The sequence below is a fragment of the Triticum aestivum genome, chromosome 7A (genome assembly GCF_018294505.1).
Source record: "Triticum aestivum cultivar Chinese Spring chromosome 7A, IWGSC CS RefSeq v2.1, whole genome shotgun sequence".
NCBI classification, from domain to species: domain Eukaryota; kingdom Viridiplantae; phylum Streptophyta; class Magnoliopsida; order Poales; family Poaceae; genus Triticum; species Triticum aestivum.
The window spans coordinates 710,518,192-710,540,439 of NC_057812.1; the positions used below are offsets into that span (position 1 = coordinate 710,518,192).

Genomic DNA, 22,248 nt, shown 5'->3' on the forward strand with positions numbered 1-22,248 from the left:
ATATTAACGAATCGATCTATCTTCTTTTAGCCCTCCGGATCGAGCAAATCCGCTTCTACGGATAGCAGGACAAAGCGAGGCACGGGTAAAAAGTTGAAGGAAGGTGTAAAGTACAACATCGACTCCATCAAAGCTAATGGCAAACCCCTTATGCCTAAGAACATTGCGAACAAGTGGACTCGTCAGTGCGGAATTCTTGTGAAGGACCAACTCCCGATCTCCATTCAAGAATGGAAAGAGTCAAAAAAATAAACATCCGGATGTTACTTGGGTCGACGACAAAGCAAAAAAATGCTTTGGGAATCTCTGATGGAACATTTCACGCTACCCGATCATTTCATTGATGCAGATGTACAGAAAGTCAAGGACGCTGCTCTTAGGAAGATGGCAGTTGCATTCAACACCCACAAGAAAACTGTATGGGCCAACTACGTCGCTGCAGAAAGGAAGACTCCAGAATTCAAGGGAACACTGGAGAAGCAAAGAGAACACTGGCCCGCTTTCGTGAAATTAATGGAATCAGAATTATCTAAGGAACGGTCGAAAAAAAACAAGGCCAATGCCGCAAAAAAGACACAGTTCATAGGTTGGGGCCAGGTGGCTACGCGGTGGCAATGCCTAAGTGGGATAAGTCTGAGCAAGATATGCTGGATGCAGGGGTCACTCCAGTTACTAGGAGCTGGCCCCCCAGGTGCAGAACTTGGTTCTATGCGCATGGGGGAGCGTTGGACCCGAAGACAAGCCTGGTTTCCAAGAAGGCTAGTCTAAAAGGAGCCGAAGAGAAGTTACTTCAAGCAATAGAAGATGCTCGAACGGGGGTGTTCACGCCGAACAGAGAGAACGACGAGCTTACGCGCGCCCTGGGAAATCCTGAACACCCGGGAAGAACACGAGGCAAGGGCGTTATTCCCTGGTATGAGGGCTTTTCGAAATGGAACGTCGACTACAGGACCCATGCAAGAAGGAAGATGGAGGAGGAGAAGAAGACGAAGATGGAGGAGGAGCAGAGGAAGCAGGACTATGAACGCCTTCAAGGCCTAGAATCAGTGCACTTGGACTTGGCAGTCAAATTCCAGCGGCAGCAACAGCAGATCGACTCACTTAGTCAGGAAAGGGGGTCTCAGTAGCGGCAGCAGCTACTGGATGATCCAGCATTGGATAGCACCATCCCATCTATGCCGAGAAGCAGCGTTGGTTCCGCCCCGAGGGACCCACTGCTGGATAGATACCCTGTGGATGACATCATGGAGAACACCAACTGTGAGCTACACTTTAAAATGAAGAACATATCCATGAAGGTGGTGGACGCCGTTGCTTATACAAATCCCCCTGAAGCAACCTTCCATTGCAACCCGATTCCAGCCGGCTATGCTCGTGTCGTGGTTGATGAGGTGGTGGACCAATATTCAGGGCTAAAGCTTGACATTCCTGGACAGCACGACACTACTAGGAAAAAGGCTACTAGCAGCGCGGGTACCCGCGCTACTAGTATCGCGCTACAGCTAATAGTTAGTAGTAGCGCGGGTAAACCCACGCTACTACTAACAATTTTAGTAGTAGCGCCGGTGCAAACCCACGCTACTGGTAATGAAATAGTAGTAGTGCAGCAGGTTTTTCCCCACGCTACTACTAAAAAGTTAGTAGTAGCCCGATTTCAAACCCACGCTGCTACTAACGAAGTAGTAGTAGCACGTTTGGTTTTTCCCACGCTACTACTAACTAATTAGGAATTAAAAAAATAAAAGCCACCAATTCCATTCTATGCATACAATTCCAGCAACTAAAACGAACACATATTTGCAATAAACCAACTGCATTACACATCATTACTAATCCAAGATTTATAATAAACCAGCGGCATTAGAGCACATCCTGTAAGAGCATACAGAATTGTCATGGTTTTCAAGCCTTCAATTAAAACACCTACACTTCTTGCCAGCTAGTGCAAACACAGTTACAAGCAAACCAAAATGCATAAAAACACCAAACAATGGCATCTCTCCAAATGATCGGCTCCCTCTACATCCTTGCAAGCATCTTCACGATAAGCAAATCCGTAGGAAAAAGTCAACTTAGCATGTGCTCCCTCTATCAACTCTCCAGAGTAGATTTTATCCATTGCCCTGGCCATGTTCAAGAAACACTAAATTAAGAATATTTCTACTCTAAATACAGGAGGCATCAAGACAGAAAACAAAAGATGAGCAATATCATATGAGCAGAATAAAAAGGAGTTTGGACCATAGCATGGTTAACAATAAAATGTAGTGCTCTAACAAAAGCAAGAGTGCAACACGTTGCCCTGTTCCCTTTCATATATAACAACTTCTCACTGAAGAAGATAATGCAAAAGCATAGTAAGATTAAAAGATAGTTGGCATGGAGTTGGCCATTCACATTCAAGTAACCAGTTCCATCATGGGCTTGAGGGTTGGAACCATACATCATTAGGTACTGCTGATGTGTTACTGTTAGCTGATACAGCAGAGGTCCTTCACCATTCTAGTCCCTCTTAATTATGTTGGTCAAGGTGCAAGATTTTTCACTGACAAATAGAGCATAAGACAGAGAAGCCATGTTAGTCATCTCCATGGTCAAATTCTGTGCTGCAGAGATAGTTTACAAGTCCGTTAAATGCAGCAAAGGACAACGATAGAGCTATATGAAATCAAACATTGATCACATGGTTCATAGACCGGACCATCCATAACAAAAAGAAGCACTTGGAGTTTAATACACAGTCCATTTGTGCAAAGTTGCCCAAGGGTGAAGAAATTCTTACTGGACAAAGCTTCTACCGGACCTGCCTCCAGTCCCCTGCGCTGGTCCTTGAGAGTGTTGAGCTTTTCTACCATAAAGAGATGCATCAGTAGAATCAATCACTCGCCGTTTCGTCAGCATTAGTAATTCACAAATCGTAGTGCAGCCCCCTGTTCAAGAATTCATCCGATTAACCAGTTAACTTGCCGATTAATCCCTACTCATAGGGTCCCTGAGTAGCCGATTACCCGATAAATCATCTGATTAATTGATTAAATGGCCGATTAACTTGCCGATTAGCCTACTAATCCCCTGCTCACCAGCCGACCGAGGAGCTACCAGTTAACGATTTCCTCAACAATGGTGCAGCCCATGGTAACTAATCGTCTGAAAGCTACACCCTCAACAGGCAGGAATTTTAAGCACAAACAAACTTAGATTTGCAAATTTAACCGGCTCACCACCATCGCTGAACTGGACAGTTGTACTACGCTTCAAACATTGGCCCCGTGCATGCGCATCGACCAGCGAGTTCCCGAACGGAAGAGGAACGACGACGGGGGAGGCGCGTACCTCGGTGTGCAACACTGCCACTGGCGAGCGAGCGGGCAGATAGGCAATCTGTCCGCTAGATTCACGAATTCAAAGAATCAATCTCTACAATCAGCAGTACTTCTAGATTCACATATTCAACGGATTTTCTAGGGAAATATCTGTCCACCGGGTTCCATTTTAGCCCACATCCATACTTTGACAAACTTTATTTCTTACTTGGCAACAGAAGCATACTAAGATCATCGCATGATCTTGCTGAAAGTCAGTACAACTTTCCAGTTTAACCAGTGGCTGGCCTTGCTGCTAGTTGCTGCAGTAAGGCACTCCTAGCATAATATAGTTTCTAGAATCATCTGCAAAGAGAACGACATTGGTACGATGATGAATTTACAATCTTTAGTCTTAGCCAACACAACATACAACCTTTACAACCTTAAATATATAATAATCGTTCTTTCCTAAAGTTGTGCATCCTTCTAGCTCTGTATCCTAATTTTCTAAGATATCTTCTAGTTCTAGACATAGGAGATTTTTGTTTAATCCTTTAAGAAATCTATACTACTACAAATGGTCAATGAAAAATATTTTAATTGACTTCTATATATATCACCGGGACCCATATTTTTTTTCTTGAGTTGACAGCTTTAATTTAACATGGTCCATGGAAAATTCAGGTTTGGACGGCGAGCCGGACGCCCCGGCGCTCCGCGGCCTTGCGGAGGAAGGAGAGCCACGGCAGCAGCTGGGCGCCACGGCGTCCCTCGAAGCCGCCGCCCATGAAATATAAGGCACTCATCATGCATCCAAGGTGCTCCTGCTCCTCAAAACTAACGCCATTCCCAATCCGTACAGGTTCTACCGAAACGAATTGAGCCCCAGGCACAGCCGCACTAGCTGGCTTGTGAATAACGGCAGCATCCCCCACCCAAATCCACAAAATCGAGCCAACTAACGGATCCGTGTCCCACCAAGCTAGCTACCCGTCCGAGATCGATCAAGGTCCGTCTAGCACGACGTCGTTGCACACAGGCCCCAGGAAATGGAATCCAGAGAGGGAGGGAGAGAGCAGAACCTGGCGAGGGGTCGAGGCCGCCTCTCGCGGTGGCTTGCGTGGGGAGGGAGGCGAGGGCGCGGAGGAGAACGACGAGGAGGAGGGGAGGGGGAGGATGCGCAGGCGCGAGATCGCCATGGCCGCCTACAGCCCGGAGCCGTAGGCGGCGGCGGCGCTGGGGGGCGGGCCCTGCGCGGGCGGCTCCCCCTCCATGGCGGGTTGGGACTTGGGAGAGGAGGAGAGGAGGTGGGAGCGGATACGGGATTGGGGATCTGGATCGGGCGTTGAGTGTTTTTTTTGAGACATGGCGTGGGATGGTTGGTGGGGTGGGAGCAGATGCAGGTGGTAGTGTGGGGTTTATAACCCGCGCTACTACTATCGACTTAGTAGTAGCGTGGGTTTATAACCCACGCTACTACTACAGCTGGTCCCGGGAGGCACGGTGGAAATCACTTAGTAGTAGCGAGGGGTAAAAACCCACACTACTACTATCGGGTTATTAGTAGCGCGGTTTCCTCAAGCTCGCTACTGCTAATTAGCAGTAGCGTTTGTTTTTAAACCGCGCTGCTGCTAAGATTCTGTGTATAAGGTTTTTCCTAGTAGTGCGAGGAGCACACACTGGGAGAGGCCATACATCGTATCATCCTATGAAGAAAGGATTGCATCATCTTTCGAAGGCCACCGACACCGCGTCGTCATCCGACTCCTCCTCGATGTGAGACCACTCCTCCTCCTCCAAGTTCGGCACAGCAGCAGGCCACTCCTCCGGCTTCAAGTCCGGCACAGCGTCAGGCCAGTCCTCCTGCTTCAAGTCCGACACCGCATGAGGCTACTCCTCCTGCTTCAAGTCCGGTACAGCGTCAGGCAACTCCTCCTGCTCCAACTCAGCCACGTCAGCCGTCTCCGCCGCCTCAGCAATCGGGGAAGAGGGCTGCCGCAGCTATCGTGCATAGCGCTACGAGTCGAGGTAGTACAGGAGGTACAGGTGGAGGCAAGCGATATAAATATGGTCCAAGCCTCGCTCCTCTTCCTCGGAGGCCTTACAACATGACCGAGGAGCAAAACAGAGCCATAGTGAAGGCCCAAGTGGACGCCCATTTTGGACCGAAGCCGGCACCGCCGCCAAGGGAGAAAGTGCCTGAGGAAACGATTGACCACTTTATTCGTATGGCTAGCCACCAGCTCCCAAGCCTGTTGACTCAGACTATGAGCGCCAAATCAGGAAGGCACATCGAGCACGAGTACAGAAGGAGTCGAGCTCGAGCTCGAGCCAAGCAGCTGGCAAAAAATGCGGGAAAACCGTTCCCCATCTGGGAGAACAGGCGACGCAATCGATACCCCGCTTGTTGTGCCAACAACACATAAGAGTACTGGCGCCCTATATATATGTGGGCAAACCTTAACGTTCCCTAGCTGGGCAATTTGGTAATAACCGAGGAGCATATAATGCAGGCTAAAATGCTCGGTATGACTGTTGGACAATTCCTCGAGATAGAGCCCATGTCTCCGCTTAGAGAGGAGGAAATAAAACGGAAATATGTCCGTGGCGAACCTTTGGTCAAGCCCGAGGAGGTCAAGAACCTCCCAACGAGAATGTATGAATTGCATCAATGGTACATGGAAATGAGAAAAGTTGGACGCCATGGCATTGGGTTCATTGACCCAAATACCATTAATGAAGAGACGTGGTCATATGAACATTATAAACAAGAAGTAGAGAATAACATGCTAGAGTTCTTGAAGCGCCTCAATACCAATGCAGATATACTACTTCCTTACAACTTCCAGTGAGTCCACACTGTCTTGTACTATAAATTCTGTTTTTGTTACTAGCTAGATACCACTAGATCTTGGTAGACATTAAAGTGCGCATGCAGGTTCCACTGGATCTTGGTAGACATTAAAGTTAAAGAAGGAAAAGTTGAAGTACTGGACTCACTTCTTAAAGAAGCTAAAGAGTACTCAATCGTGAAGGGGATAGTCAACAGGTAATTTCAATCTCATTATATATATATGTCCTGATATCAACTAATTAATAACTCTTTTATTCATTTTCTTTCCGGCGGGCCGGCAGGGCTTGGCAAAAGTTCATCGAAGACGTTCCAGGCCCGTTCAGAGATAAACTGTATTGGTATCGACCCACGGTAATTAATTAAGTAGTACTATAGCTAGCTACCATGCAATCTCTTTGATTCTATAGTTTCAATAATATTAATTATCAGGCTTGATTAATTATTATCTAATTGTACTCTATTCTCGTACAGGCCATTAAGCAGGAGCCAGGGAATGATTTATGTGCATACTACGTTTGCGAGAATATTCGCATGATGACGTCCGAAAGGAGCACATCTGATAGACAGATATAGGTACGTTTGCCAGAACACACTATACACAATTTTTACATCATTATCGATATCTAGTCACACAACTAATACATGCATATCGATCTCCTTCATAACAGTTCAATGAGGTGCCGCAGAAGCTCCTACCAATGGATCGCGTACGACCAATTGTAGAGGAAATAGCGGGATTTTTGCTCGACCAAGTCATAGATCCTAGAGGAGATTTCCATTACCCGCTACCACACTAATGCCTCCATGTAGGAGAAATTGTATATATATACGTACATGCATGTGTATGTGTGAATATGGTGGTGCGAGACATTCGATGATATTCTGATCACGGGATCAGAATAATATTCTGATCACAACCTGACCTGCCCCGCTAGTAGTACGTTGAACTTCCCTGTGAACTAGGTTGAACTTCCGCCAACATTGCTCAAATGGGGCTTGCCATATATCGTTGGAAAGCTATGGACATCAGTATCATGACCCAACTTAAATTATTGACAAAATATAAGCGGTTTAAGAGCAGTTTTGAAAACCGTTTTTTCTTCACACAAAAAATGTGAATCGTATTTTCGATCGCATTTCTAAACCGTTTATCGGAATGAGGCATATAATATGGTGTTGGAAAGCTGCTACAAAACCGCTCCTTCCACATGTTGAAAGTTTTCTCTAATTTCCTATAGTTAAAGAGTAATTTGAAGAAACGTAAATTTTCGTAAACCGAACAGCTGAGTTCGTTTTTTCAATGTCATTTCTAAATGGCTAATCCAATGGAGGCATATGATACGGCGTTGGAAAGCTTATGAAAATGCACTACTTTTTCATCTTTAAAGTTTTTTTCTAATTTTGAATGGTTTAAGAATAATTTAGAAAATGGTCCAAGTCCTATCGAGTTCGTATTTTCGAGCTAATTTTTTAATCGTTCGTCCGAATGCAGCAAATGATATGGCGTTGGAAAGCTTGAACAGATACGAAACTTTTTGGTATGTATTGTTTCTCCCAATTCTTTATGATTTTAAGTCAGTTTCGAAAATGGTGAAAAACGTATTTTCACCGTAATTTCTACAAACTTTATCGGAATGGGGCAAATAGTATACCGCTGAAAAGCTACGGAAAATGCAAAACTTTTTCATGTTGATGGTTTTCTCTGATTCCTATATCACCATTTTCAAGTAATTTCGAAAACGGCGGGATCATGCGTTCTGCCTATATCGCGAAACAGATTCTTCGAAAATGCACCGCGTGAAGAACCTGAACTTCTCGGCGCGTGTACCTGAACTTCACTCTGTTTTTCACGTGATTTTTTTGCTCGTAGATCTTCATCCACTGCTCGTAGCTCTCCATCTCACTCACGGGAATTGAGCGGGTGATATACCGATGGAAAGCTGTTGTAAACACGCAACTTTCCCGTGTTGATCATTTTTTCATACTCGCGGCGATTTTGAAAGTTTTTCATCTGAATTCATTCAGTGTAGTAGGTGAACTTCCTGCTGTTTTCACGTTGAACTTCTGTGACGTATTTTCGTTTGCAGTAGTTGAACTTCTGTGTTGTTTTCACCCCTATCACAAGAATTTTTGAACTTTCTCTGGCCGAGCACTTGAACTTCTAGCAAGAAAACTTTAGGCTTTGCATTTTCATTCTTTTTTAATACAAAATGCACACCGTGTACTACGTGAACTTCTGGCAGTTATCGATCTGAACTTCTAAGATCATGCGTTCTGCCTTCATCGAAATAACAGAGTCTCTGAAAAAGCACTTCGTGAAGAGATTGAACTTCTGGATCAGTTCTTTTTGAACTTCACTCTATTTTTCACGTGTTATTTTTTACCCGTAACTCCCCAACCACTTATCAGAATTGAGAAAATGATATATCAATGAAAAGCTGTTGAAAACACACAACTTTCCCGCGTTTATCATTTTTTCATACTTGTGACGGTTCAAAATATATTTTTCATTACACGAAAATGTGTTTTAATTGGTATACATGAAACTTTTAAACTGTACATCGGAATGTAACATATAATATACCATTGGAAAGCTTATGAATAGGAGCATCTTTTTCATATAGACAGATGTTCCAATTTTTTGTCGTTTGAGAGTAGTTTTAAAAATGGAAAAAACAACGTCGTTTTTCGCCTGATTTTTACATGTAATTAAAGGTTGGACGTCCCGCACTAGAGATCTTGAACTTCACCATGAGGAGCACGTGAACTTCTTGCAACAAACTTTATAAGCCTTTTATTTTCTATTCTTATATTCCTATCTAAAACGCATTTCCTGTACTAGTTGAACTTCCCGTTGTTTTCACCTTGAACTGCTTAGTTTTCTAAATCTGAACTTCTTAGAGTCCCTTTTTTAAGAAACAACTAAAGTTACTAAAAAAGAATTCTCTAGTTTCTAAGAACTTAATATATTGTATATTATTGTGACTTTTTTATTTTTCGTGTGACACTTTTTATGCATTTTTTGTTCTCGGTGAAATGTCCTAGGCAATTCTTTTTTTGGATGAAATTCATCTATATGTTATACCTCTGAACTTCGAATTTTCTTGAAACATGAACTTCACATGCTTTTGAAAAGAAAAAAATTACACACAAGAATACACGTACACAATACACCAATTCGTAGTATGCACAACACTCTAGTACACAAATTACGCTGGTGGAGGTGCTTAGGAGCAGTGCAGACGGAGTTGTGGGTGTGAGTCACGTCCCATCGGCGTAGGGAGGTTCATTAATTTTTGTACATGAACTTCTACACGATTTTTTCTTCAAAATTCTAATGTTGATGTTGTGAAATGTCAAAATGCATATAGGTAGTAATATATGAACTTTTGGGGAAATAATAAATGAACTTCTAAAACACAATTTTGTTTTCTCACATAAACAAAATAAGAAACACAAGTCAGGGTAAAACTAGTGTCAATTTCTACACCCAAAATTTTCCCTTTTTGTGTGTGCAACCTCTCATCTGAACATATGCAAACCTCTAGTCAAATTACAATGTAGCAAATCCCAAAGAAATCACGAAGCTTTGAACATTACAGGGAGCAACAGGATCAATTTTTCTGGAAAAAAAATTGACCATCAGACGAGATGGGAGGAGGAAGTGGGGAGAAGAGAGAAGGAGGAAGATGGAGTGAGTAGGCAGGAGGAAGTTGTTCGGGGGAGGGAGGATGGGGATGGAGCTGTGGAGGAGGAGTAGGAGGGCGACGCCGGACCAAAGGGCAGGCCGCGCCGGAAGGGAGGGAAGGTCGCGGTGGCGTAGCAGGAAGTTCACGCCAGACGCACGCCTGGGAAGGAGAGCACGGTGCAGGGGGAGGCAGATAGGAGGATTGGGAGGGTGGGGCTCGCCGGCCCTGGGCGGATCCGCACCCGTGGACGGCTTTGGTTACCGGATCCGCGTCCATGGAGGGCGGCGGCGGCGCGGGATCCTGGACCGCACCGGTTGCTCGGGTGGTGGTGTTGGGGAGCCGCGGTGAAGACGGGGATCCACAGCGGCGGCAGTGGACGGAGGCGACGGGGAACTGCGTCGGCGGCGAGTGGAGGTCCTGGGGAGGCGCGGTGGCCGTGGAAGATGGTGGGAGGCTGCGCTGGTGGGAGAAGGTGGCTGGAGCGCGGCGGCTGGCGAATGTGCGTGGTGGCCGTGGCGGAGGACATCCGTAGGGGCTCGCCGGCGGCGGAGGACAGTCGTGGGGGCCGGGATGGCCGCGCGCCGGAGCCAGGGCGGCGGCGGTTGCCCTGGGGGGTGGGGGGTCGCTGGATCGGGGAGGGGAAGTGGTGGGCGTGGGGCATTTCTTTTTTTTTCTGCAAGTTCAGGAAGTTCGGGAGGGAGCTGTTGGGCCCTTATAGGGCTGGATGTGATCCAAATAACTATTCTAATTCTGGGCTGGACTATTCAGAATAGTGTTGTCCTATATATATAGGGCTGGACTATTCCGTTACTAGTAACAGAATAATATTCTGTTACCCTGGCGCCCTACATAGGATGGGCTGCGTTTTTCTCCACCGGTATGCGAACAAAAAATGAATCTGGATCGGGTCAACCCACCCTGACCCCGAGTACCATCGTGCCCACCTTCCTCCGACCGCCGCGCCGCCATCTACCACCTTCCCCCGGCGGCCGCGCCTCCGGCCACCTTGCCCCTGCGGCTGCGCCTCCGGCCACCTTCCCCCTGCGGCCGTGCCTCTGGTCACCTCTCCCCGGCAGCCACACCTCCGGCCACCTTCCCCTTGCGGTCATACCTCTGCTCACCTCTCCCCCGACCAACGCGCCTCCCGTCACCTCCCCCCGCCGCCACCACGATTTCAGCCACCTCCTTCCCTAATCCCCAGCGCGCCTTCGATCCTGCCGTCCCCGGCGCCCAAACACGCCACCTACCTGAGTCACGCCCCCGCTTCCTCCTATCAGTCTCGGTGACGCTCGCGCCCTCTCCCGCACCTCACCTCCTACCGGTGAAGCATAGCGGCCTAGCCCGGCGCGAGGCACTCGAGGCTCAAGACATGACATAAATCTCGCGCGTCAACCATCTCTGAGGGAGGCACCGCGACCACTGCCTCCTACCTTGTGCAGCATGACGTGCCTCGTGCGGCCCTCTGAGCTCAAGTCCCGTCACCGACCGTCCGCTCCCGGCTTCACTCACCTGTCTGTGCTTGACGGAATCGAGCTTTTCCATGGTTTTGCAATCCAACTTCTAGCTCCACCTCCGGTCGCTCAATGAATCACGTGTAGGCCACCCCCGTGCTCCGCCCCTATATTCGGTTCGGCTGTTAGCTCCTGTTCCAGGTTCGGCATCCCCCCTGTACTTCCTCAATCTCTCAAAATTTGTTTGAAGCTGACTATACTTATTCTGATACTCTGGTTGACCTTATGCTTGCAGCTGACTATACTTGTTCTGATGCTCTGAAGACCTTATGCATGCAGCTGAGTTGGACTGCCTCCTATTCAAATTCTTGCAACTTCCAATTATGTTTTGTTTGAAAGCTACTTACTCTAAAGTAGTATATGTGCTAGCATTTCAGTATAGCTTCCAAAAATATGTGGTTCAAGTTCTCAATTTGTTTAGAAGAAGATAGGACAAGAAATCTTGAATGGAAAGCTCATATGAGTGTGGATGGTTTGAGTAAATTGGTGACTGGTGGAGATCATTCATGTTGATTATTTTTGACAATAATGATAGGTCCACTAGAGAATTTGCGGATAACTTTTTAAGTAAAAAGATAATCTTTATATGGACACTTGGACTATAAACATTTGCTATAGTTCACCTTTAATAACTTTCTAAGTACAGAGATGTCACCTAAATGTAATATGTAACTATGTGTTGCAATCTGAGCAATGGGTGTGTAAATTGTAGTCTCTACATGCACAGTCGAGATGTGTTCAGTCCAACCCCATGGCATCAGGGAGGTCGAGTTCGTCGCGAGCAGCAGTACATGGTTGTCGGCTTCAACTTTCTTCCACCAAGGTGCTTTCACTCGGTGATGCAAGGATGGTAATCTTCTCCCTTGTGTGCTCTCTCTCTCTCTCACACACACACTGCCTGTGTTCATGTTTACTACTGCTTCAATTTCTTTGTGATGCAAATGTTGCCGGCGAACATACTTTGTGTAGAAAAAAGTTACGAAAAATCACATTTTCTGGTTGTGAAATTTTCCAAATTTGATCTAATCTAGCATTTCAACATGTATTGTATCATCAAAACACACTTCATATGCATTTTATATATGCATCAACATATACAGTCAGTACATCAGTTCATAATAAACAAAAACAAATGAAGATCAGTGCGTGTCCAACAAAAACAAATGAAGATCAGTGGTTTTCATTGCTGCTGGTTTTGTATCTCATGGTGGTTCGCAGGTATAAGATGTGATTTTCATAGCTTTACATTGTTGTTTTGGTTTGTGGCACTTAGATGCTTTTGAAAAATGTTCTGCACATGTTTTGTTGGATTCAGTTCCTCCCAAAAAAGCACTAAAGGAGGTTAAAAAGCATGGTTCTGCTTGCTTATGTCATTTTTCCCTTCATCGACAGAAAAACTAGTTCAACTACAAAAGAATACATCAGTTCAATGTTGGAAAAATACCAGTTCAAAAAATAAATATAATAACTTAAGTATACGCCATCATGAAGCGCTTGCCTTCAAGATTTATCTCTTGTTCTTATTTTTCCCTTTCCAGGTTTACGTTCTAGCATACGATTTTTTCTTATCAATTACTCCCTCAGTACAACTTCTGTATGCTCTCGTGTTCACAAATCTTTTAGTACTTTTTTTCAAAAAAATCTTGTAGTACTATGTAAAGCAAGTGTGGCCAACACATAGTTTAGGTGTCGCGGTAGTACTCACTGTTGATGGTGGCCTTCTTTTGTTCCGCTACTACTTTGCCACCTAGAGTCACTAGTAGAAAAAGGGTCAAACGTGAAGCACATTAGTGCCGGTTTGATTTTGGCCCGGTACTAATGGTACCATTAGTGCCGGTTCGAACGGATTTGCATTAATGCCGGTTCGTGTTGAACCTTTAGTACCGGTTCGTGGCACGAACCGGTACTAAAGGGGTGGTGGCAGGCTGGCGTCAGGCCGGGGCCCCACGATCACCTTTAGTACCGGTTCGTGGCACGAACTGGTACTAAAGGTCTAACCTTTAGTACCGGTTCGTGGCACGAACCGGTACTAAAGGGGTCTGACCTATAGTACCGGTTTGTGACACAAACCGGCACTATAGGGCAATTTTCAAACTCTACCCCCCCCCCCCCCCGTGTGTCGCCATTTCAGTTCTGAAAAAATTAAAAGAAAATGATAAAAACTTCAAAAAATAAAATCCTTCGAGAGGTAGTTATATTACTACATCTACTAGTTAGGAAAATTTAAAAACTACAATTTGGACATGTTTTGCAAAAATTGTAGGAAAAATGTAAAACGGCTATAACTTTTGCATACGATGTCGGAAAAAACGTATAATATATCAAAAAATTCAGCACGAAAATCCGCATCCGATGGAGAACACCTACAACCTGTTTGGAATTTTTTAGAATCCTCAAATTCCAAAAGGAAAAAAAGATATGGTCAAATTTCAGTTTGTTTAAAAAAAATTGGTTAAATCTGGTCAAACTACTTATTCAAGAAGTATTAATGTTACTGCATAATTATTCAAGAATATTAGTGTTACTAAATAATTATTTCAATTTTTTGAATTTTGGTCAAATCTGGTCAAACTATGGTCAAACTGTGGTCAAACTATGGTCAAACTTATTCAAGAAATATTAGCGTTACTAAATAATTACTGTTTTTTAGAATAATAGTTTCAAATTCAAACAGTGAAATGTGTGACTTCATGCTCAAGCTAAACTCCTGAAGGTTAATAAGATTGACATCTTACTATTGTCAGGAAAACAACAAGTGCAGACTCGGAAACGAAGGAGAATAGAACCCGAAAGTTAAGCGTGCTCGGGCTGGAGTAGTGAGAGGGATGGGTGACCGGTCGGGAAGTTAGATGATTTGGAATGAGTGATCCACACTTGAGTAGTTAAGAGAGGTGATTAGAGACTAAATCATCAAATAATTCAAAAAATCAAAAAAAATCCAAAATTTTCAACAAAAAAATCAAAAAAAAACCTTTAGTACCGGTTGGTAACACCAGGGCGCGCTAAAGCTCCGTTTTCTACTAGTGAGTAGTACTGCTACTACTTATCATGTTGATAAAACCTTGCGAACAGTACATCTATTTGATTAACGATTCTGTAGGGAGCTCAATATACCAAACTTTTTGTTTAGTAGTTGGCACTCCTCAAGTTTATTTCTTGATGTACACATGATGTACAAATTCTTCTTTCAGTTCGGTTCAATTTATAAATTTCATTCAGTTTGCGCGAGGTGGAGATTGGGGCGCGGTGGGGTGTGGCCGTGTGTGTGGAGACGGCCCGCCGCAACGTCACCGGCCGGATCCCGCTCTTCAGTGTATGTTTTGTATGCTTTTAAGTTCACCTACTTAACAACTACAAGTCCAATTTCCTCCTTGTTCCCATGTTCTTCCTGTAGCACAAACAGGTGTTATGCCTGTATGGATAAAAAGAAGCATGTGTTCTTTTCTATTCTTACGAATGAACCCCCACTTCTGTTCTGTTTAAACTTACTTGGCATAAAAAATAGTATTTGTTCTACTATAAAAAAACATAAAATGAAATGTCTTGGTGCATGATCGAAGGTGCATATGGAAGCATCCCCATGTCAATTGCAAAGGTTTCCAGGATGTGAAATCCATACTTTTGGTTATGAACTAATGATGTATTAGTGCATAAACTGATGCAACACATATGTTGTTTCTTTCCAGGCTACTCTAGATTAGAACAAGTTAAAAGTACTTAATTTCTCAATAGTCTGGTCCTCCTCACCAGATGTTATGTAGTACACATCTTTTTAATACAAATGTTTTAGAAGTTTCTTGTTGAACTTATCCCAATTAATATACCTGAACTTGATTATCTTTCTAACATGTACTTATACTGGTTTCATTAGATTTTGTGTTAGTGCTTGTAACACAATCAGTTTAGATCTCGATAGACCACAAGTTCAAGTTCAATAGTATTTCTAAATGCTGGCAGCAGTACTAGTATTTACAAAATTGTAACCTAAGAACTAAGCTTGCATCTTGTTACTTCTATGGAAGCATTTACCTCGTAATTTTATTGGACCAACCACTAACATAAGAATTAGACATGGTGCTTAGTGTATTCTCTCAATCTTGGTTGTTCTTACAGTGCTTATAATCTTGACATATTTGATGAATCCAGCCCGAACTGAAGCATGTCGGCAAGCCAGGCGTTGGGCTAACCACTGTCGTCTGTCTACCTCCTTCCCCGGTGAGCCCATGCTCTTCTGCTCTTGACGCTTGAGCCGCCTGCAATTCTTTTCTCTGTTCGAAAATTCCAAAAGCACCAGTACTTTGTATCAGGATACACCATGTTATTTCTACAAATTTCCATTATGCTTGTATGTCCAAAATGTGTACATTTACTGCTTTTGATTTGTTGTAGTGCAGAGAAGTTACCCAATTGTGGGCTGACTTGGAGGCTCCTTCTCCACGTCGACACAATTGCAGGACCAATGTGCTAATGACCGTGCAAGCTTTCTCAAGGAGCTCGTGTCCAATGATACTGAAAGGAAAAATGGAGTGAAAGTGCTACTGCACCAATTTTGAACTTCTTATTCAGTCATGCTATTACTGAGTGAAAAATGGAGTGAAAGTGTATTGCAATTGATCTCTCTTAGACCCTGGCAATCCTCTATTTATCCTTTGTTTGCTTGTTTTTTGGTCTGTAATTCAAGAACTTTGACCTTCATAATTCGGTTTTTGGTTAATTTATTATGCCCGTTACAAACCTTTAAATCTGAAGAGGCTTCTAATATATAGCAGGAAAATGTGTAGTCGGTGTGTTGTATATGTCATTCATGTATGAAAATGTGCAGTCGATGTGGTGTATATGTTATTAATGTACATGTATTATGTGTGTGAAAAAATTTCTGTATATGATGAGATGATTGCTACTTCTTTAGATAAGGTATACATGACTGCTTGATGTGCGTGCAAGAATAAAAAAAAAATTATTAATAGCATATAAGTTCAAAAAATAAAACGATGTCAGTTCGTCTATTGACTTGAGGAATATATGCTCAAAGAAAAAACATAACACATTTATTTGGTTAAAAAGTTTATTTTAGTTCAGCTACACGAACCATATAGGTTCGATGATGATGGTACCATAAGTTCGGACAAGAAAACAAATATGACTTAAAACCAAAAACTTTCACTTCTATAAGGTCAAGTGCTATTAATGTGGCTGCTCCATGTAATTAGCCCATTTGTTGGGTGAATCTCCTCCTACTTGCTAGATTTGTAATTATAAAAACATAATAAGTTCACAATTTAAAAAGTTGTAAGTTCAACATGACGTATCAGATAAGTTTTTAGGAAAAAGCTCAAACAAAAAGAAACCTCACGGAAATTCAAATGGTAAAAGTTCAGGTCGTGGAATGAGAGAAGTCCGGAACAAAGTTGAAAAATTTGTAGAGTTGGAAAAAAACACATAATACTTTTCGGTGGTCCGTTCGGAATAAAAGAAATGACAGAAATTCAAATCGTAAAAGTTCAAGCAAAAGGAAACGCCATGCAATTCGAATGGTAAAAGTACAATTCAAATTATCGGGTGAGTTCAAACTAGAAAGACAGATAAGTCCAAAACCTGCACAGCAAAAAAGTTTCACCTGCGAAAGAAAATGTGGCACTTCCACATGAAGTTAATAAACAAGGGTTTGAAAAAAAGGATGTTTATATAAAAAAAGTGCTCAAAAGTTCAATTACTCTCTGTGTGAACGTTCATACACTCTGTTTCCAAAAGAGAGTGCACATTTTACTAGGAAAAAACTTGGGTAAGTTCAAGGAAAGAAAAAACCGGAACTTCAAAATCGACAAAATAGCAGAGAGGAATACAAAGTAAAGTCCTGTTTGTGAAAGCAATGAGCAGTGCAATGCAGAGGAAGGCCTGGACATAAACGGAGAGGACAGTCTAAGCTGTTGTGCCTGAACTAGGCCTTGACAAGAACAGCTAAATTCAGTAACACATACACACCTTGTAGCCACACATGCCTGTCATGCTGCTGGCAGACGTCTTGGCTGAGCAGGGGCCCGCTGTCCACCTGCAATTTCTCCTCTTTCCTTTTCTTAGTTCTTGCAGAGAAACAAAGAGAGCGGATGAGAGAAAGGGTAGCAGGCCACCGTCGATCCATCCCTCGCTAGTCGCTACCCGCACCCACCAGTCATCGTCTTAGCCTGCCTCTGGCTGTCGCCGATGCACTCTCGGCTCCGATTTCATCCCCACCCACCGTCTCTTGGTCGCATTTGTCCGCACAGCACTGCGGTGTGCCACTGCTTTCTTGCAAGGGGTTCGGCCGACAGCCGCGAGAAGCCGCCGTCTGCTGCATCCTCTATCCCATCCCTAACTCTCTGCTGCCCCTCCCCTTTCCAAGCCTCTCTCCTTCTTCCCACAAGATCGACATCCCTGATGGGATGGCCACTGAGTCACGGAGGGGCAGTCGATGGCGGTGGATGAGGAGATAGACGCCACAATCACTGCACTCCATCACTTCCTACCTGCATCCCTCCTTCCTTGCAAGTCGACGGTGCCATCATGTTGGAGACGGCTGTTGGTCTTGCGTTTCTCGGAGCTCTTCTCCTCCCTACTACGCGCTAGATCCGCGGGGATTTAATTTGACCGTGGCGCCCTTGATGCCTCGCAATTCAGCATGTTACCTCGCCCGTGCCTGCTACTGATGCGACCATGTTGATTTGAGCCGAGGCGCGAGCAGCGCGGCGGAGACGTTGAGCGTGGGGATGAGCCCGTGGTGAGGCTAAGCTTCATGGCGATCGTTGTGTACACCATGCTGATGAGCAGCGCCGCCACCATCCCACGGACCGTCACCTGCTCGCGCCACGGCGGCTCCGCCGCCGCCGGCTCCAACTCCATGTCCGACGCGCCGGCCTCGCGCGGCGTCTTGTCGATCTCGCCGGACGCGCCCAGGTCGTGGCGGTCCATTTCGGCGCCCACGAAAGCCCTCAGGGCGAGCAGCTCGAGCTCCTCGACGGCGACAGGGGCTGTGGCGACTACGCCGCAGGGATGAAAACGCCATTAGCCCAATAACACAGGTTCAAACTGAGAGCATCAATTCATAAAAGAGACAATCAGTTCGACAAAAATGAGAGCATCAGTTCAACCCCTCAAATTCGTCAGTTCAAGAAGGGTAACAAAATAATATTCTGTTACGCGTAACAGAATAGCCTAGATGTGTGTGTGTGTGTGTGTATATATATATGCATAACGTGTACAATATGTAGTATCGTAAAATACCAGCAAACGAAAAAGAATTAAATGAAAAACACAAAATTAAAGAAAAAACAAAAACAAAAACAAAACCAAAACCCCCAAACATTTAATACCGGTTGGTAAACACCCACCGTTACCTGCAGTGTTCATGAGAATTGGGGTAACAATCTGGGCAATCTGGAATGCAAGGCACATGGCAATTCATGAGAAGATATAGCAAAGCTCGTTGCATAGAGATTGTTCCATTAAGCGTTTCTTGGCAGTTAATTAATACCCCGCAATACCAAGCAATCAAATCAACTATGGATATCTCCTTGTATGTACAGTAGTACTGTACAAGATTGGCAGGTAATTAACTTAATCGTCATCATCGATCTTTTATCTGGAAATCAATAAATACCCCGCGATCTCCATAGCTGCAGCACCCAGCAGATGTAGAGCAGATCCTTGGGAGTTGAGGGAGTAGGACACAATGCCGGGGACAGTCATACCACGCGGTCTCCTGCTCGTCGGCGTCGTCCTGGCGGCACAGCTCTGTGCGTGCCCGGCGCAACAGTACGTTGGCAGCCGCGGCGCCGACGGGTTTAGCGTGGAGTTCATGCACCGGGACTCCGTCGGATCGCCGTTCCACGACCCATCGCTCACCGCCCACGGCCGCGTGCTGGCGGCCGTGCGGCGGTCGACGGCACGCGCCCGCGCCATCGACGACGCCACCGTGTCCGACGCCGTCCACAGGTCGTTCGAGTACCTGATGGCCGTGGGCATCGGCACTCCACCCACACGGATGCTCGCCATCGCCGACACCGGCAGCGACCTCATCTGGTTCAACTGCAGGAACAGCACCGGCGCCGCACCTGTCCATCCTCCGAGCGTCGTCGTGTTCGACCCTGACAACTCGACGACGTTCGGCCTCGTGGGCTGCAAGTCCCGCGCATGCCGTGCTATCCCCGACGGCACCACCTGCACCCTCGGCTCCAACTGCAAGTACATCTACTCCTACGGAGACGGCTCCAGGACGAGCGGCCTCATCTCCACCGAGACCTTCACCTTCGCCCACGTCCCCGGCACCGCCCGCGGCCATCGGGGCCGGAGGAAGCGCGTGGCCACCGTGAACTTCGGCTGCTCCACGGCCACGGCCGGCACTTTTGAAGCGGACGGCGTGGTGGGCCTTGGTGGCGGCGCCCTCTCCCTCGTCACCCAGCTAGGCGCCCACAAATCGCTCGGCGGCCGGAGGTTCTCCTACTGCCTCGTGCCCTACTCCGTGAACGCCTCCTCCGCGCTCAACTTCGGTGCCCGCGCCACGGTGGAAGAGCCAGGCGCGGTGACCACGCCACTGATCCCATCCCTAGTGGACACATACTACACCGTCGACCTCCAGTCCGTAAAGATCAGGAACGCGATCTTCGTGGCGCCGGACGGGCACCGCCACGTCATCGTCGACTCCGGCACCACGCTGACGTTCCTCGCCAAGGCGCTGCTGGACCCAATGGTGAAGGAGCTGAGCCGGCGGATCAAGCTCCCGCGGGCGCCGTCGCCCGACAAGCTCCTGACGCTGTCACAGCGTCAGGAGCTTGTCGGGCGAGCGCATCCATCATGCCCCCTCTGCCTATCCCCCCTCCCCAAATCCTCCTCCACGCCATGGTCATGCACCACATCCGCCTAGTCCTCCTCTCGCCGTGGTCATGGCGCCCGCCTAGATCCTCCCCGCTTGGCTGTGCTACAACCATCGACCATTTATGCTACAACCGGCCATCGGATATGCTGCATCTGGCGACGGGGAGATCGCGGCTGCCGCCGCCGACAATGCACTTTTTTGCTACAACCGGCAATGGAAAAGCTACCAGCGACCGGCGGATTTGTTGCACCGGTGTTGCAATTTGCCAGAGCGGGCCACGTTTGCTGGAAGCGACCATCGCAAGATTGATGAAATGTTGCAATCAGCCTGGCAATTTGCTGGAACCATTGTCACGGTTTGCTGGAACCGGCTTTTCCGCCCTCGATGGTGACCATGGTGACAACGGCGCATGCAATGCGTTTTTCCCTCTCTATTTTTTTGTTGGAACCAGTGTCTATTTTTGCTGGAACCAGACACATTTTTTGCTACCATCACCTTTTGATTTGCTGGACTAGACCAAATTTTGCTACCACCGTATTTTAATTTTGCTGGAAGCAGCCTTATTTTTTTGCTGCAACTGTCTTCTGGTTTTGCAACGGTGGTCATGCCGGAAACCGTTGGTAGCGGGAGGGCTGCTACCATTGGCGACCGTTGGTTGCAAGGCGGAGCTGCATCCATGGCAATTGATTGAAGCTCTCTCTATCATCTGGTTGAAACCTTTTCAATCTAAGGTTGAAGCATTTTGCGCGAGCGGTTGCATCTCCCCCTAATTCGCAGTGCCGATTGAAGCTTTTCCATATAGGGGTTGAAGCTTTTCCATCCAGGGGTCGAAGCTTTTTTTCCAGCGTTTGCAACACAGGGGATTTGCGACGGTTTCAGTGGCGTCGACTGACCGGGTGGCCGTCGTCGTTGTCTGCAGTGAGCATCAACGGCGAGGGGCGGCGACGGAGCTACCCCGGTCGCCATTGAGAGCTGCAACGGCAGGTGCGGCTGTTGCATAGGTCGAGACGACGACGAAGACGACCGACGAGGATAGGGATTGGCGACTAGGACAGCCAGCTGTCGAGGATGGGGACTAGTGAACGAGGACGAACGGCGAGTGTCGGGACCGGCGACTAGGACGGCCACTAGAGGGGACTAGAGGCGCAGCGACGAGGATGCCGAGCGGGAGCTGCATATCTAGCCCGAGGTAGACGAAGCCCGGGACGAATCGTTTTTTTCTTTTTTTTTTGCTGCATCCAATGGCCACGCGGGCTCGCATCCAAGGGCAGGGGTGCGACCGGATGAAACTTTCGGCCGGCGCGCCGGCGCCTAGCATCGCCCAAGAGGAAAATGGTTGTCATTTTGACACGTTATAAGCTGTCATGATCAAGAGTCCGGTTGCTGTACTGAATGTGGACACCTTCACTCATGCAATGCGGGGATTGTATCTCCATGTCAGATATTTGATATTTCTTCTAAACAAAGTAATCAAGCTTCAAAAGGATCCATCCACTCGTTGTCTTCTCTTATGGATTGTTCCGACCATTCTTTCAACTTTTCAAGCTCACCTGACGATTCTAATCTGCTGACTGAAATCAGAGGAATGCAACTGATGTTACAAAATCCTCTGTCCCAAAATAAGTGTCTGAACTTTAGTAGAACTTTGTACTCTGAACTTTTGTACTAAAATTAGTACAAAGTTGAGACACTTATTTTAGAACAGATGATAACTTTGTTGCAATGCTTACTGCTTAGTGCAAATGATGAAATCAAAAGTGCATTTGCTGATAATTAATTGTGGACCTAGTATCTACTTGTTTAATTTTAGAAGAATGTTCAAAACAGTTCTCGTGTCGAGTACATGAGGTTAATAGGAAGTTAGAGCTATGAAGATAAATCTTGGAATCGAAAGGTCTTTGAGTTAGTAGAACTAAAACCGAGTAGATGAGATGTGGTTTCAATACAACTAGGCATGAGAAGGAGGATGTTAGCCTTGATGGGTAGGTGGTGTCTTAGAAGGACACCTTTCGATATTGTGGTATACTGCAGAAGGATAGGG

The 22,248-nt window shown here is 46.0% G+C and overlaps 1 protein-coding gene across 1 annotated transcript; it reads left to right on the forward strand.

Moving 5' to 3' along the window:
* The first annotated feature begins 19,064 nt into the window (after window positions 1–19,064).
* LOC123153818 (aspartic proteinase CDR1-like) lies at window positions 19,065–20,255 on the forward strand. The gene has a single exon (XM_044572747.1). It carries the CDS (start codon window positions 19,065–19,067, stop codon window positions 20,253–20,255), a length of 1,191 nt encoding a protein of 396 aa, XP_044428682.1.
* The last annotated feature ends 1,993 nt before the right edge of the window (window positions 20,256–22,248 follow it).